Source organism: Galeopterus variegatus, unplaced genomic scaffold (assembly GCF_000696425.1).
Source record: "Galeopterus variegatus unplaced genomic scaffold, G_variegatus-3.0.2 Scaffold766, whole genome shotgun sequence".
In the NCBI taxonomy this organism is placed as follows: domain Eukaryota; kingdom Metazoa; phylum Chordata; class Mammalia; order Dermoptera; family Cynocephalidae; genus Galeopterus; species Galeopterus variegatus.
The window spans coordinates 31,838-48,795 of NW_007726877.1; the positions used below are offsets into that span (position 1 = coordinate 31,838).

Below are 16,958 nucleotides of genomic sequence, written 5' to 3' on the forward strand. Positions count from 1 at the left end.
GTAAGAGAAGGCGGCCAGGAGGAACTGTGGCCTTGGGTACAGGAACGCAGTCACTGGTGGGGCAATAGGTACCCCTACTTTTCTCTCTCCCTTTCTCTGATTTCCTGGTGGTGCTTCTCATTGGCCAAAGCCAACTGAAAGCCCATGGGCTCATCTGATGGAGTCCGTAGAGGTCAGTTTCCCACAGCACAGAGCAGGGCAGAGAATATGCAGTGGAGAAACAAACAGGGAATGTTCAGCATATGTAAGTTTTTGTAGGTAATTTTATAAGTAATTCACAGACTCAGGCCAAGAATCTTTGCTTTAATATGACATGAATCACACTGCATTCTAGTTTTTTTATTTTTAATGTCTCTCTTGCTTATTACCCTGGGAGCTCCTCAAGGGCAGGCCTGTGCCTCATCCTGCTCTGTGTCCCCATGTGCCTGGCCTGTGGCTGGTGTCCAGTCTATGCTTGTTGAACAAGTAGGCAGGCAGGGTGGCAGAATGGACTGAGAGCAGCAGGGGCAGCTCGGCGTGGAGCTTTACCTTAGTGATGTTTTTTCCCTGACTCTTCCCAGCAAGTTTTGGCCATGAGGTATGATCTCGAGGTGGGGTGGGGGTGGGGAGGCCACCTTCCCTCAGCACAGGGACCCTGCTACTTCCCTGCAAAGGAGACAAAGAGAAGGCCCATCTGGCATATCTACTATATTGCTGATGCTGTATCAGTAGCCCCAGGTCAAATTTCTAAGGCAGAGCAGTCTCAACCTGCTCCAACTCCACTGGCTTATCAAATAAGTGTCACAGGTCAACCAGGGAGACTTGTGGCTTCAGCTGCAGTGCTGACCAACTTGAGCAAAACCCCACCACTACCCCCCAGAAATAGGTAAAACTTAGCACCACTTCTGGGAAACAGGTAGAAATGTGGGTGAAGGGAAGGATTGGAAGAAAAATAATAATAAATCCTGTATGTAAAATAGACCAAAATATCCCCAAAGTCCATCTTTTCTTCATTTGGTTTGGAGTAAAATTTTAGGTTGTAAGATTTAAATATACTATTGTATCAAAGAGTAGTTTTGTCCACTAGGAACTAATGGCTTTTTTGTTAGCATTGGTACTCTGTACAATAGAAATATTCCTAGATATATGTTGGGTCGGTATAGACATGACAGTTGAGAGGGCCTAGAAGCAATGAAGCCATAGTGTCAGCGGGCACACCTAGCACCAAGATCTTGGTTTCTAATACCGTTCTCCAATGAAAGAAGCCAGGGCTCCTTGGAGAAATGGCTGCTTCTAGGACTGCGGCAGTGCAATATGATCCTGGAGTATCTTGTCGTGCTAGAAAGTAAGGAAGTGCTAAAACCAAAACAAAATAACACACCACAATGATGGGACATAGGAGCCAATTGAAAGACCTCTTGATGGCCAACGATGGAACAATTTGAACACCAAAATTTATAAGGTAGAATTGGATTACAACCCAAAGTATAAAATAGATATCTGTGAATCTATAATGATAGAAATAAATGATGGAATAAATAAATAAATGGGGGAAAGGAAACTAATCTCCTATGCAGAATAATTCTAAATTATTTGTGTAGATGCTCTACCTCAAGAAGGGCGAACATAACTCCCGTACTCCTTGAGTGTGAGCTGCATATAGCAACTTGCTTCCAAAGAGTATGAGAAGAGGGAAATAAAAGAGTAACCTTACAGTGAGAAACCTAACAAATATCACCTGACCCAGGTGATCCAGGCCAACATTGACAGTGGATGTCATGTAGATAATATGTACCCTGGATAGGATGTGGTGAAAATGGCAATTACCTCTGTGCTTTTCCTCCCAAAACCCGTATCCCTAGTCTAATTATGAGAAAAACATTAGAAAAATTCCAATTGAAGAAAATTCTACAAAATACCTGACCAATACTCTATAAAACAGTTAATGTCATAAAAAACAAGGAAAATTTGAGAAATTGTCACAGCCAATAGGAGTCGAAGAAGACATGACAGCTAGATGTAATGTGGTATCCTGGGGAAGAAAAAGTACATTTCATAAAAACTAAGTGTGGACTTTATTTAACAATAAAGTATCAAAGAAGAAAAAGTACATGTACATTTCATAAAAACTAAGTGTGGACTTTATTTAACAATAAAGTATCAATATTGGTTCATGGAAGAAAAAGTACATTTCATAAAAACTAAGTGTGGACTTTATTTAACAATAAAGTATCAATATTGGTTCATTAACTGTAACAAATGTACTAATATAAAATATCAACAACAGGGAAATCTGGGTAAGGGGTATATGGGAACTCTACTACTTTTCAATTTTGTTGGAGATCTAAAACTACAATAAAAAATAAAATTTATTTTTTAAAAACTGTATTATTCTATGTCTAAAGAATTGAATCTGTTACACTGAAGGCACAGTGACTATCAAAACTGCATCAGAAATTAAACTGTTGTTCTTACAGCAGCCACCCTGTCACTGTCTGAAGCTCTTAAATGTTTTGTCCTACGTTGCTATTGTGCTACCCTCTTAGTGCTGCTGTGATTCTTCTCCCTCATTCACTTCCACCACGTAGTCCAGAGAGTGAAACAGTCTCAGTAGCAAACAGAAAAATTCAATTCTTCAGATATTCATTGGGTACCCAGTTTGTGGGTACTGCTCTGTTCTGGGAATACAGTAATGTAAGTCATAGTCCTTGCCATTAAATGGGATTTATATCAAACTAAAAAGTTTCTGTCCAGCAAAATAAACAGTTAACAAATTGAAAAGACAACCTACAGAATGGGAGAAATATTTGAAAACTATGCATCTGACAAGGTATCAATATCCAGAATAGACAAGGAACCCAAACAACTTAACAGTAAAAAAACAAGTAACCCAATTAAAAAATGTGCAAAGGAGCTGAATAGTCATTCCTCTTAGGAAGATGTACAAATGGCCAACAGACACATGAAAAAATGCTCAACGTCACTAAGCATCAGGGAAATGCAGATCAAACCCATATTGAGATATCACCTCAGGCCAGTTAGACTGGCTAGTATCAAAAAAACAGAGAATAACAAATGCTGGTGAGGATGCAGAGAAAGGGGACTCCTCCTACATGGTTGGTGGGAGTGTAAATTAGTGCAGCCATTATGGAAAACAGTATGGAGTTTCCTCAAACAACTACAGATAGAACTGCCATACGATCCAGCAATCTCACTGCTGGATATATTCTCAAAGGAATGGAAATCATCATCTTGAAGGGATACCTGCACTCCCGTGTTTATCACACCTCTTTTTACAATAGCTAAGAATTAGAACCAACGTACATGTCCATTGATGGACGACTGGATAAGGAAAATGTGGTATATATACACAATGGAATACTACTCAGCCATAAAAAGGAATGAAATTCTGCCATTTGCAGCAACATGGATGAACTTAGAGAAAATTGTGTTAAGTGAAATAAGCCAGGCACAGAAAGAGAAATACCACATGTCCTCACTCATAAGTGGGAGCTGAAAAGAAAGAAAGAAAGATACAACATCACAATAATTCATTTAACTTTCATAAGGACAGAACAGAACTGAGGATGCCAGAGTTGGGAAAGGGGGAGGGGGGAGGGCAGATTATGGAGAAATTGGTAAAGGGCCATGAGAAATGTTTACACTGTGTAGTGATAAAATAAAACAAAATAATGAATTTTTTAAAAAACAAAGTTGCAGTGGAACACAGCTATATCCATCATTTATTTGTTATCTAAAGCTATATTTATACTAAAACAGCAGAATTCAGTAGTTGCAGATGGTCTGCAAAGCTTAAAGTATTTACAATTTGGTCCTTTACAGAAAAAGATTGCTGATCTAGACCAGCACTGTCCAATAGAAATATAGTGCAAGTTACATATGTAATTTCAGATTTTCTAATAGCCGTATTTTAAAACATGAAAAGAAACAGGTGAAATCAATTTTAATGTTTTATTTAACCTCTATCCAAAATATTATTTAAATATATAGTCAATATAAAAATTAATAAAATATTTTACATTCTTTTTCCATACTGAATTTTCAAAATACAGTGTGTATTTTACACTTATAGCACATCTCAGTTTAGACTAGCTGCATTTCAGGTGCTCAACAGCCACATGTGGCTAGTGATTACTGTATTGGACCAAACCAGTCTGGACTCTGAGACGCCACCCCAAAGAGTGAGACCAGCTGCAGATCTTGGTCCAGAGGTCAGCCTCGATAGGCCCTCAGGCTACAGGGGACCAGTTGTTCCATAGCTGACATCCCAGTGCTGTGGAAGCCCATTTGCTCTAAATCCAGCCTCAGAGCTCTTTGCTTTTTTCTTTAGATGATGGCACAGCATAAAAAAGACAAGTTTACTTTTCTGGTTGCAAAATGTGCCAACCTCCCTGGGTATGTGCTGAGCCTGCACTTTAGGAATTAGTTATCCTCAGAGTACCCTGCATGGCTTACAGTGGTTCAGCTCTTCTGATTCTGGGTCCCTTCTTTGGTGGTTAAAATCATCCAGGAGACAGATGTCAGAGTCAGTATGACAAAGAAAAGGCTGCCCACTTCCCCTGACCCACCAGAGGCAGAGGGATGTCCCACTAGAAGTAGGGCCAGAGGAAGTGTATTGAGCTGAATGTGGGCCTTTGTGTAACTCACAGACTTCCAGGTCTTGTTTCCTGTTTTCCTGAGCTTTGTCACAGAGCATGTAGTTGGTTAAGGGAACATCCGTAAGCTCCATCTTTCCTCTGGCATTTCTTCAGTTTCTTGTTTCCTACTTATATAGAGAGAAGGGGTCAAACAGAACAAAATTTAAGTGTGTATCCCTTTTATTGCAGGTGCTTCGTGATTCACTAGATCCTGTCTCAGAATTTAGCCAGTTCTTTCCCCTAGAACACTTCAAATCTTTTCTCCATCTGGGCTCTTATTCAGGGTACCTTTCTTATTTTGGAATCCTCCTATTTTGTACATTGGCCTGATGCCCTTCATCCGTGTCCTGTGGCATCCTTTCCTACTCTTAATAGACATGGCTTAGCGAACACTGTTCCACTCAACCAACATTTACTGAGCACTACCTGTGCCACACAGTGTTCCAGGTACTGGAGATACCGTTAAGTGGTCGTTGCCCTCAAGGGTCTCAAGTGGGAAACACAGACTCTTAGGAACCCAGTTCTGGAGCGTGGCAAGATGTGCAGTGACTTGCATAAGGATGCCCAGAGCAGGGTCACCGGAGGGAGGTAGTGATGGGGGGTGGGGAACCTGGGAGAAGGAGAATCCTTCATGTCCTCAGGCTCAGCTCAGAGAGACATATTCATTGTGATTTGCTTTTGTTACTGCAGGCCAAAGCCCAGAAAGTCCTGCAGAAGCTGAGCGATGTGCAGGAAATATTTCACAGGAGACAAGTGAGTCTGATGAAACTGGCAGCCAAGCAGACTCGCCCAGTGCAACCCGTGGCCCCCCATCCTGAGTCCTCTCCAAAATGGGTGTCACCAAAAACCATCCAGCCCTGCGCCTTGGGTAGGTTATTTGGGGGAAGGAAGTTTTGTGGCTTTGTGTTTGATCAGCACCCATCAGGGTTGAGACTGTGATTGTCTGAGATGGATAATGGTCATGGTTTTGACAGATGTTATTTAAAACAAACTATAAATATGGCATAGTGCAGACATTGATGACTTATAAACATTTAGATAACACTAAGTGCCTGTTTACAGGAGAAGCTCACAGTCTAGTAAAGGAATAATACAAATGCACAAATAACATTAGCATAAAATAAACTCCATTAAGGGCCTTTAAAAGGCTGACAATTTATTAGCAATGGAGTGGTAAAATTGGTTCTTCGGAAAGATTTTTTTTTAAAAAGTCCTTCTACCAATCCCACATGGTCTTGATTATTTTAGCTTATTAGTAAGCCTTAAGATCAGATAATATAAGTGTTTTACCTTTGTTATTTTTCAAGATTGCTTTGGCTATTTTAGGTCCTTTTCAGTTCCATATAAATTTTAGAAACAACTTTCATTTTCTGTTGGGATTATGATTGGAATTGCACTGAATATATGGATTAATTTGGGAAGGACTATTATTTTACCAATACTGAATCTTACAATTCATGAATGCTATAACTCTCCACATATAGGCCATCTTTAATTTCTCTCAACAGTGTAGTAGTTTTGAATGTAAGGATCTTAGGCATTTCATGTTTTTTTTCACCCTACAGTAAATAGGATTTACTATATATAGCTAATAATAAGAATATATTTATGTATAGAAATACAATTATGTCATCTGTAAATAGGGATAATTTTACTTCTGTTTCAATCTTTATGCTTTTTTCCGCCTTGTGTTATAACGGCTGGGACCTCCAGCCAGTATAATACCAAACAGAAGTGGTGAGAGGAGACTTCCTTGTTGGGGAAAGAGTTCATGTTTTGCCCTTAAGTTTGATGTTAGCTGTAGGTTTTTCACAGATACCTTTTATCAGATCGAGGAATTTTCCTTCTATTCCTAGTTTTTTGAGAGTTTTTATCCTGAATGATTGTTGAATTTTTCAGATGTTCTTTTTGGTACATATATTGAGATGATCATACGGTTTTTCTCCTTTATTTGTTAATATGGTCGATTATAATGATTTATTTTCTTTTTTTTTTTTTTTTTTTTTTTTTTTTTTTTTTTTTTTCCGTGTCTGGCAACGGATCGCAACCCTCAGTGTTGCCCCCGTACCGGCTCGGGACCGGCAACGGGATCGCAAGCCTCGGTGTTGCTCCCGCGCCTCGCTCAGCCAGTGAGCGGGAACCGGTCTGTATGTGGGATCCGAACCCTCGGACGGGAGCGCCGCTGCGCTCCCCAAGCGGCGCACTATCCCGTGCGCCACCGGGCCGGCCCTATAATGATTTATTTTCTTTTTTTTTTTTTTTTTCCGTGTCTGGCAACGGATCGCAACCCTCAGTGTTGCCCCCGTACCGGACCGGGACCGGCAACGGGATCGCAAGCCTCGGTGTTGCTCCCGCGCCTCGCTCAGCCAGTGAGCGGGAACCGGTCTGTATGTGGGATCCGAACCCTCGGACGGGAGCGCCGCTGCGCTTCCCAAGCGGCGCACTATCCAGTGCGCCACCGGGCCGGCCCTATAATGATTTATTTTCAAATGTTAAAACAACTGTACGTTTCTGGTATAGATTGCTCTTGGAAATGATGTATAGATCATTTGTTGCATCATGTATTGTGAAGCTCTGTTATTAAGCACATACACATTCATAATTTTTATGTCTTCCAGATATATTAGCCCTTTCATAATTATGAAATGTCTTTTCTTCCCTCCTTATTTCTAATAATACTCTGTCTTTTTTGTCTGATATTAATGTAGCAGCCATTCCAGCTTTCTTATGCTTAGTGTTGGTATGTTGTATCTTTTCCATTCTTCTCTCTTTGTATTCAAATTATATTTCTGGTAGGCAGCATATAGTTGGTCTTAGGTTTTCAATAATTCTGTTCATCTCTGCCTTGTAATTCGAGTGTTTAGTCCATTTTCATATAATGTGATGATTGATATAGTTGGATTTAGCTATTTTGTTACTTCTTGTCTATTTGTCTCAGGTGTTTTTTTATTCCTCCTTTCCTGCCTTCTTTTGGGTTAGCAAATGTTTTTAAGCATTTTGTTTTAATTCCTCTACTGGCTTGTTAGCATGCCTCTTTGCATTGTCACCCCCCTTCCCCCATGTTTCACTAGGGATTATCATACACATCCTTTTATCCCAATTGAATTTGAGTTAGTATCATACCACTTTATGTGAAATATAGGAAATTTGCAAGTTTCATATGCTCCCCACCCATCCTCTGTGCTACACCTATCATAAATATTACATGTACATATGTTAAATCCCCCACTATGGTATTATAATTTTTGCTTTAAATAATCATATATCTTTTAAAGAAATTAAGAGAAAAGAAGAAAAATATATACATATGAGGGTACTTTAAAAAGTTTGTGGAAAGATTCGTATTATCTTTTAATTGTTTTTCCGTGAACTTTTTGAAGTACCCTCATGTATCATCTTTTCTGTTTACCCTCTTATTCACCATCTCTGGTGTTCTTTATTCCTTATTATAGATCTGAATTACCATCTTGTATCATTTCTCTTCAGGGTAAAGAACTTCAGTTAGCATTTCTTGTTAGGAAATCTGTTGGCAACAAATTTCTTTCAGTATTTGATTATCTGAAAAGTATGGGGTCTTTTGGTGATTCCCCGCTTAGTACGATTTACAGTCCCCTATCTCCATCACTTTTTAGAAATAAGCCTTGATGATAGTTTAGTGCATTTCTTTCCTGAATTTTTCTATGCAAAGACACTCTCTTCACAAAGAAATGATTAAGTTTTGCAGTGATGGATAGTCTAATTACCCTGAATAGATCAGTACACATTGTATACATGTATTGAAATATAATTCTATACCCCATAAATATGTACAATAATGTTTCAATAATTTTTTTTAAAGACTGTCAACACACACACACATACACGTGTACACTTAGACACACACACGACAGACACACACAAACACTCACCTGGAGAGTGTTCTTAGATGGTTGGAAACAGAACTTGGTTCTTTCCTCAGACTAAACTATGTTCACTTCTATGACTTGGCCTCATTCATGGTTTCGAGGCATGTCTGTTTGTTTTGAGTAAATAAAGCAGGAATGATAACTTGTTCCTCAGCTTTGCAAACACAAGATTTCATAAGAGATAATGCTTCTTCTCAGGGCAAACAGATCTTTATCATGTCTGAACAGGTTTTCATTGACCTGGGTTAGGCAACTAGCTCATTTTGGGCAACGATCCTACACTCCTATTCTTGGAGGGTAACTACTGAGTGTGCACTCAGGTGGGTCACTAACAGGATTTTCAAATGCATTTGTCTGATCCCTTAGCAACTGAGTCCGTGCCAAGATAAACAATGGCATTTCACAGTATAAGGAAGGTGGGTGGAGGAGGTTAAAGATGAGAGTGGTAATCTTAGCTCTGACTCTTGTTAGCTGGGTACCTTGGGTACAACATTTAATGTCTCTGAAGTTCATAAGGAATGTGAAAAAAACTTTTTAATGCCATGTGGCTATAATGATAGCTAAAATATATTGAGCACTTACTATAATCTGCACACTTTGTGCATATTAACTCATTAAAGCCTTATAACAAGCCGATATCTGTAAGCTTTCTCTTTATTCCCCACTTTAAAAATGAGGAAGCTCAGGCACAGAGATTACTCTGATAATGTGCGTCCCATGCATGGAAGAGCAAGATTTGAATGCTGGCTTCTGTGGCCCTGCCTGTTTAACCACTTCACTCTACTTACAGCAGCAAAGACAAGTACTTCTCAGTCATAGGTGTCACCAGTTGTAGCGCATACATTTCTATTATCAGTTATTGTGCCTGGAATCCCTCATTTCACAGAGATCCTACAGAAAGTGAGGTGCTCAAAGCATTGTCCATTAAGAAGTACCTTCAGTGATCATATAACCTGGGCAGCAAACAGTGTACTTTACTGTAGATTTCAACATAACATCTATGAAAAACCCATAGAAAGCCCAAGCTGCTTCCAGTCGCTTTACAGAATCTGAGGGCTTGAAGGGGCCTCTGGAGGGCAGATGGTCGACCTTTATCACGTTTACCAGAGATAAGAATCAGGGTGATATATTGGTGGTGATAGATAGCACTTTGGCCATGGGACCTAGAAATGTCCAAATCCTGCCTCGAGTTAATCACGTGTATCCTGTGAGTTTCCCAAGGGAGAAGTACACACAGGGGTGGTGATGGTGACAAATAAGATCTCAAAGTACTGCTTATCTATTAGCCTGGTAGCTGTCACCCCCGATACTGAGTAAAGCTGGTAAAGTGAGTTAGGAAGCCTCAAGGTCTAACCAGAGCTTCTCCTCCCCAAGTCCCAGATGGAGCCATGGAGCATGAAGAAAGGATATCCCCCAGGTGTCTGAAGGCCCTGTGGGAAGGAGAGAGGGGTGGTAGAGTGACAGAAAGAGAACAAGAACAAGACAGTCTGATTCCCTCCTCAGTCAGCTAACTGAGTCCGTCACGGTCACCTCATCCACTAATAAACGTGGCTCCATCAGTTCTGGAATCCATTACGTGATTCTATTAGCAACACTCCTTCTTCTGGCCAGGGCAGGCATGGAATCCCCTTATAATGTAAGCACAGTATGATTGTGTGTGTGTGTGTGTGTGTGTGTGTGTGTAAAAAGAGTGCATAAATAAATGTAAGATTTTAGTATTTTTCAAATTTTCTACCATAAGCACAAATTATTTACCTTTATAATGGAAAGACATATTCAATAAAATGTGGTTCCTAGAACATAATCTAGTCCTGTAATCCAAGAACAACATCAAGTGCAATATTACGGAGTACAAGTGATGCATGCTAAAGCGCAGTGCATGAAAGAAGCCATGAAGTTTGTAACAGGGAAGACTTCACGAAGAAGGTGGCCTTTTACCTGGGCCTTGAAAGTAGGAATGATGGAAACCCTGTTGTTCTTGTCACATTATATCTACTGACTCATTGTGGTTTGATGTTTCATGTGGTGCTGGGTGTGACTTTTGTCTCTTTGGCTCAAATGTCAAATCCTGGAGTTAAGGACTCTGTTTCTCTTCTGCGTCTCTCCTTCACCTCCAATTTCATCCCTACCTAGGAAAGCACCGCAGCAGCTCAGTGAAGCTTTGCTAGTCAGTCACGTCAACACGGTCCAGCTATGGTCCAAGTCAGGCAGAGTACTCTGCAATATAACCAATTTAATGTCAGGTTTTCTTTTTCCCTGTAGCTCCTCCTCAGAGAACATCTGAGGCACCTTATACAGAGACAGATATGAACTCTCTAGAGAAGGAAGATGATGAGAATAAATTTGAAGTCAAGGTAAAATCAACTTTCTTTTGCTGATGGAAATTTCTGGCATAATTATCCGTGAATCAACAGTTGTGTTCCCCTTTTGTGCACCTGTCATCAACTCCAGAAGATGTGCCCATAAAGGCATCTAGCACAGAGCTGAGATTTGTAGAATTTTTTCCCTTTCTTCCTTTTCTTTCTTCTTAATCAGAACTAGAAATGAAAACTGAGTGGTCATGTATGTGATTGTTTGTAGATACTTTTTTATTGAAGGAAAAGTCATTTTATTCATTCCTATAATCTGACTTCATATTCTAAATTGATAAAAGTACGTGGTTCACATATAAAAAAGAACATGACAAAATTGCATAGAGTTACATACACACACACAAGTGCATGAAGAACTGGTGAAGTTTGAATAAGCTCTGTGGATTGTGGCAATGTCAATTTTTTGGTTTTGTTATTATACTATAGTTGCATAAGATGTGAACATTGGAGGAGTTTTGGGGAGGGTACATGGGACTTCCCTGTACATTTCTTTGCAACCTCATGCAACTATACATAATTATTTCAAAATAAAATTTAAAAAAAGAAAAGCATAAGTTGTAAAATCAGGCAGACCTTGGTTTAAGCAACATAATCTCTCTAAACCTGTTTCCTGTCTGTAAAAATGGTAGAAACAACAGTTACCTCTTGAAACTGTGTTGAGCATAAATAAAAAAGAAAAGCATAAGTTGTAAAATCAGGCAGACCTTGGTTTAAGCAACATAATCTCTCTAAACCTCAGTTTCCTGTCTGTAAAAATGGTAGAAACAACAGTTACCTCTTGAAACTGTGTTGAGCATAAAATGAAAGTTTTGAAAATCATCAAGTACTTTTTAAAGTAACATTATATTTAGAAACTCAAGTAAAATGAATTGTGAATATGTGTTCCTGCACAGCAACGTCAGAAGGAGTTTCCTTTCCCCTTCCTCACTGAAAATTAAATATCTGACTGGTTGATGGTTCCGAAAGCACAGGACAGTAGATCATGGGCTCAAATGAACTTCAGCAACAGTTTTGTTCCACTATCAATCCCTGATGGATCTGAATATAGGACCCCTCAGGAACTCCACTGACCATTAAGGAGTCAGGCAGAAAGTAAGTCTTAGGCTTTTCTTCCTGGAGGCAGAAACAGTGTGGGAACTAGAGTTGTCACATACTTTTCTTAGAGAGAGAAAGTTTCATTCCTCTGCCAATTTGTTTAGTCACCCTTCTGTATTCTGGGCAGTTTAGGATGTTACCGTTAGCGTTTCCAAATCCCTCATGGTTGGAGGAATTACATCACCACGTCTACTTGCGTTAGGAGACAGTTTGCCCTTTTATACTGTCTTGATCAGCCATTTAAAAAAGCAAACAGCAAATTTTTGAAATGGGTAAACATAATGGAACTTCCGCTGATTTGACACTCATGAATTCTGCAGAATCCTTAAGTGATATTAACAGGGTTTAACTGTGGTCATCTTCAAAAGTGAACATTAGCTGTCCTTTTCTGCAGCCTTAACTTCTGAGAGAATGTCATCTCTGAAACTGAGGACTGTGTCATGAGCACAGAGCCCAGATTTGTCTCCTGAACTCATTGACTCATGATGTGATTTGAACTCACTTCATATCTCTGTGACTTACTTTGCCCATCTTCAGACAAAATGGTTATGACCTGCACACTTTATAAAGATGCCATGAGAGTTTTAGGTACATGTAAGTTCTCATATAAAAAAATCCAAATTAAAGTGAGTTTTTTCAATAATTGTGAATAATAAATACAAGTGTTATTGTTTCATTTGTTGTAAAAGAAAAAAGTCGACAATGCAGGAGCAGGGATGCGGATAGAATCAGAGGCCTATAGGCTTGGAAAGTGTTGAGGAGAATCCAAGAAGCTCTAGCCACAGGACTTTGGGTTTCTTCCCTCTTCTGCTAGGTTGTTGATTTAATTCATACTCAAATTCCATCCTGCTAAGATGCTATCCCCCTGTGTTTGGCAGGTCACCAACAGTATGGGTATTGTTCAGCAAGCACTAGTACCCACTAGGATGTTATAATCGTCCTTCTGTGTTTTAGTGGGTTCAAGTCCATCCTGCTAAGATGCTATCCCCCTGTGTTTGGCAGGTCACCAACAGTATGGGTACTGTTCAGCAAGCACTAGTACCCACTAGGATGTTATAATCGTCCTTCTGTGTTTTAGTGGGTTTTTTTCCTCACCGTTGACACATTAATGTAATTGATGAAGAGCTTTTCCCACAGCAACATGTATGTGAACAGTCAAGGTGGGGGAGGAGGCAGGCGAGGAACAGAGGCTGGTCAGACCTCTGCTTATGAAGACCTAGGCTATGAGAAGAAATGTAAGCAGAACTCATAATGTCACGAACAACATGAGCAGGAAGAAAGTAGATTTGTACTCAAAATCCCTCAATCCTCGACTTAGAAATGAATTTAGGACCAATAAATGCAATTAGTGTTTCACAAGTTGGGTAATATAATCAGGGAAATTATCATTCCAAAATATGTAGGAAATGCAGTAAGAAAAAGGTAGGTTAGAGAAAGAGGTTTTGATTCATGTCTGTGGATTATTCAAAGGGGGACAGGGCGGTCAACTAACATCAAGAACAATCATTGCTGCTTGTGTTTCGTGGCCACTGCCCAGGGGATGGTGAGAGCATGTGTCTGACTCAGGTGGCAATTCTGACATCCTTTTGGCCTTAGGCCTAGAACTTAGAGATGAAATGAAATCCCAGCCAGTTTAGTAGCATGAATCATAACATTGTGATAAATGCCACCCCTTGCCCTCAACAGTAAATAGTCAGAGAAAAAAATAGCTAGAACCAAAACCAGTCATAATTGCTACTCACGTCACTGATGTTCACTTCCTGCAACTAAAATCATGACATGGTTTGATCATCATCAGAGAAATAATTCCAAAGAAAGCCAGTTCTCAGGAACTGGACAACCTAAACTCGACACTGTGGCCGAGACTCTCCTTGGGCCATCTGGTGATGGGGCTGCCACATGCTGGGCTCACTGATGTCATCTGGGAAAGCCCAGCGGTGGCAGAGATTCACTGTGGCTGTTGGCAGTAGTAGTGTGGCTGTTTCCTGTTCTTCACGTCTACAACTGGAAGCTGAAAGCGTGACTCACGGAGCTGCTCTCCCTGGCTGCTCACATCCCAGTCTCTTTGCAAGCTGGAAAGAAGCCACAGGCGAGAATTTCTTTTTTCCCAAATGTGTACTCACAGAATAAAGGAAGAGCTAACAGTGTTCCTGAGAACCTATTAAAGTAGCAGAGGCCTTTTCAGGCTTCTGAGCAAATAGACACCCTAATACTTTTTTTTTTTTTTTAAAAAAAAGCAAGGTCTGGAATGGAGAGGTGAGAGGAGGGTTGCTAACACTGATCAAGGGCCAGTCACTGTAGTGGGTGCTGTGTGTGCCTGATTTCATCTCCAGTCCCCAGTACCTTGTGAGGACATAATGTTTCCCCTGTTGTCAGCGTGCTGGTGAGGCTCAGAGAAGTTGAGTTTCCCCGAGGGTCCTACAACTAGTAAATGGTGGAGCTGGGATCTGAAACTAGCAGTTTATTAATCTAGCCATTTACTTATCAACCTAACTTATCTGCATGATTATTTACTTAATCTACCCAACTAGCAGTTTACTTAATATCTAGTACCCTCAATTTACTAAATTTGCAAAATGGGCGTAAAGAATAGCAACTTCACAGGTGGTTGATTAAATGAGAAATATGTGGAGAGCGCCTAGTACAATGCCTGACACAGAGCAGGTTCTTAGTGAATTTTAGTTCCTCATTTAACCTTACGTTTATAGGCAGAATGTTCTGTGTAAAAGGTGAGAGGAAGCTGAAGGAAGGTCACATTCAGGCCTTAAATGGGATTCTCCTAATTTTGAATATGTACCTTTTTGCCAAATAATAACAGACCAGGGGCCAAATTCAGTTCCTTGTCTTCTCACTGCTTTGAGTCCCAGAAGTTTTCATTTAAGCTTTCTGATTCTCAACACCAGAACTGTATGAACTATAAGCACATTTCAGTGCTCACCTTATGATATTTGAGACCCCAAGAGGAGATTCAGGGACTCCACCACATCCTTGAGGCAGCCCCTAACCAAGCTCTCTGACGACTTTCCAGAATGAAGATTCTCAAGGTTTCCTGTGTACGGCAGCCCTGAGATGCTTATGAGTAATGCAGATTCCTAGGTCCCACCCTCAGAGATTCTGATTAAGGAGGTCTAGGGTAAGGTCCAGGAATCTGAATTTTTAACTTGCATGTTTGATAACAAGAATGCAGGTGGTACGAAGACATTTTTGTAACATTGTCCTAGAGGCTTCATTTGTAGGCCATGAGGATTTGGGATAAAGGAGACTCATTAAGTTGGATATGGATATCTCAGGCCAATACAGAGTCTAAAATTTAGGGGAGTGAAGTGGTAATTATATTAAGCTATGAGAATGTATTTTTCACTGAGGGGACTGAATAAGAAAAAGGAGAGAATAATATTAAGATCACTGTTGACCTTGATCTTTGACCAGTAAAAAATTGACATGACTAAAATATGTGATAGATCCAATTTGGGCAGCTTATTCAGCTCAATTTAATATAATATATATATATATATATTAGGGCAGTTGCTCTGGCTCGTGTGAAAACAATTCTATTATTGGGCTTAAACTTAGAAAACTTGCAAATTTCATAAGGGAAACAACATATTTCTAATAATTTATAACACAAATAATTTATAACACAAAATATATAAAATAATTTATAACACAAAAATATATATATATATTAGGGCAGTTGCTCTGGCTCGTGTGAAAACAATTCTATTATTGGGCTTAAACTTAGAAAACTTGCAAATTTCATAAGGGAAACAACATATTTCTAATAATTTGTAACACAAAGTAGAATGACATATCTGCAGTAATTTGAGGGCAGAAGAGGGAGCAGTTTATAACAAGGATATTGGGAATGGTTTACAAAGGAGGTAGCATTCGAACTCTACAGAATGAATGCAACTTTGGAAAGTGGGTAAGACAGAGAAGGGCATTCCAGGATGGGGAAGGGTTTACAGTCTCAGAAGCCTAAAGGGGCATAGGCTGTTCTGGGAATGGTTTGAGAATGCTGGGAAGACAGGCCAGAGACAGGTGACTGAAGGCCTTGGTTGTGGATTGTTGACAGGAGGAGAGCACCTGTGTATTAGAAAGATACCTCTGGTAGATAATGAAGCGTGGATTAGATGAAGGCAGGCAGGCTGACCAACTGGCAGTAGTTGTCACAGTCTAGGTGAGACTTCAGTGGTGAGAACTTACTAGTGGCAGTAGCAAAAAGGGTTTGGGCAGAAATCATATCCATTGGCCCAGATGTTCTTCCCAGTGCTTGGAACACAGTAGACTCTCAGAGAAAGTTTGATGAATGAAGGAGTAGATCAAGGCAGAGAAGATAAAGGAAAAGGTTAAATAGAGAAGGAAAGGAAGATATTGAAGATACCTTTGAGGTTTCCCTCTTGGATTCCTTATGAGATGAATTTGTTGGCCCAGATAAAGTACTCAGTAGGAGCAGTAGGAAGTAAGGACTTAAGAAGGCTCAGTCCAGCTTTGGGGACTCTCGTAAATCTGTAACAGCAGCCTTCATCCTCTCTGTCTGTCAGCGGGGATAAAGCCACCCTGGAGGCTGCATCCCTCCTCACTTCAGTGATAGCAGGCCAGTCAACCCATTGGCCTTGTAGCTATGTGGAAATTTTTTGTGAACTAGCTTAGGGACCAAGTTTGCTGAGCCAAAGATTGGCCTGATAAAGCACTTATCAGATTTATTATTGCATTTGTGTTAAGATTTACAGACATAAAAATTAAATTTACATTGATTGTGTGCATTAAGGTTAAAATCACATGAAATCAAACCACCTGAGAAAACCCGGGATGTATGCGCAACTTCTTTTCTGTGGCTTGCTTATTCTTTAGATTTTCTTGGTTTGGGAATGGGAAAAGGTACCATGTAACATATTCCTCACTTTCTGATATTTTAAACAGGATTACAGACATGCAAGTCATTGTTA

The 16,958-nt window shown here is 39.9% G+C and overlaps 1 protein-coding gene across 4 annotated transcripts in view; it reads left to right on the forward strand.

Moving 5' to 3' along the window:
- Nucleotides 1–16,958, forward strand: part of MCF2L2 (MCF.2 cell line derived transforming sequence-like 2) — a 136,880-nt gene that overhangs the window by 28,089 nt on the left and 91,833 nt on the right. For all 4 annotated transcript variants that reach the window (XM_008572228.1, XM_008572229.1, XM_008572230.1 and 1 more), the window contains 2 exons: nucleotides 5,328–5,505; nucleotides 10,805–10,896. In XM_008572228.1, the coding sequence (XP_008570450.1) occupies nucleotides 5,328–5,505; nucleotides 10,805–10,896 (270 nt within the window). The remainder of the gene's footprint in view (nucleotides 1–5,327; nucleotides 5,506–10,804; nucleotides 10,897–16,958) is intronic.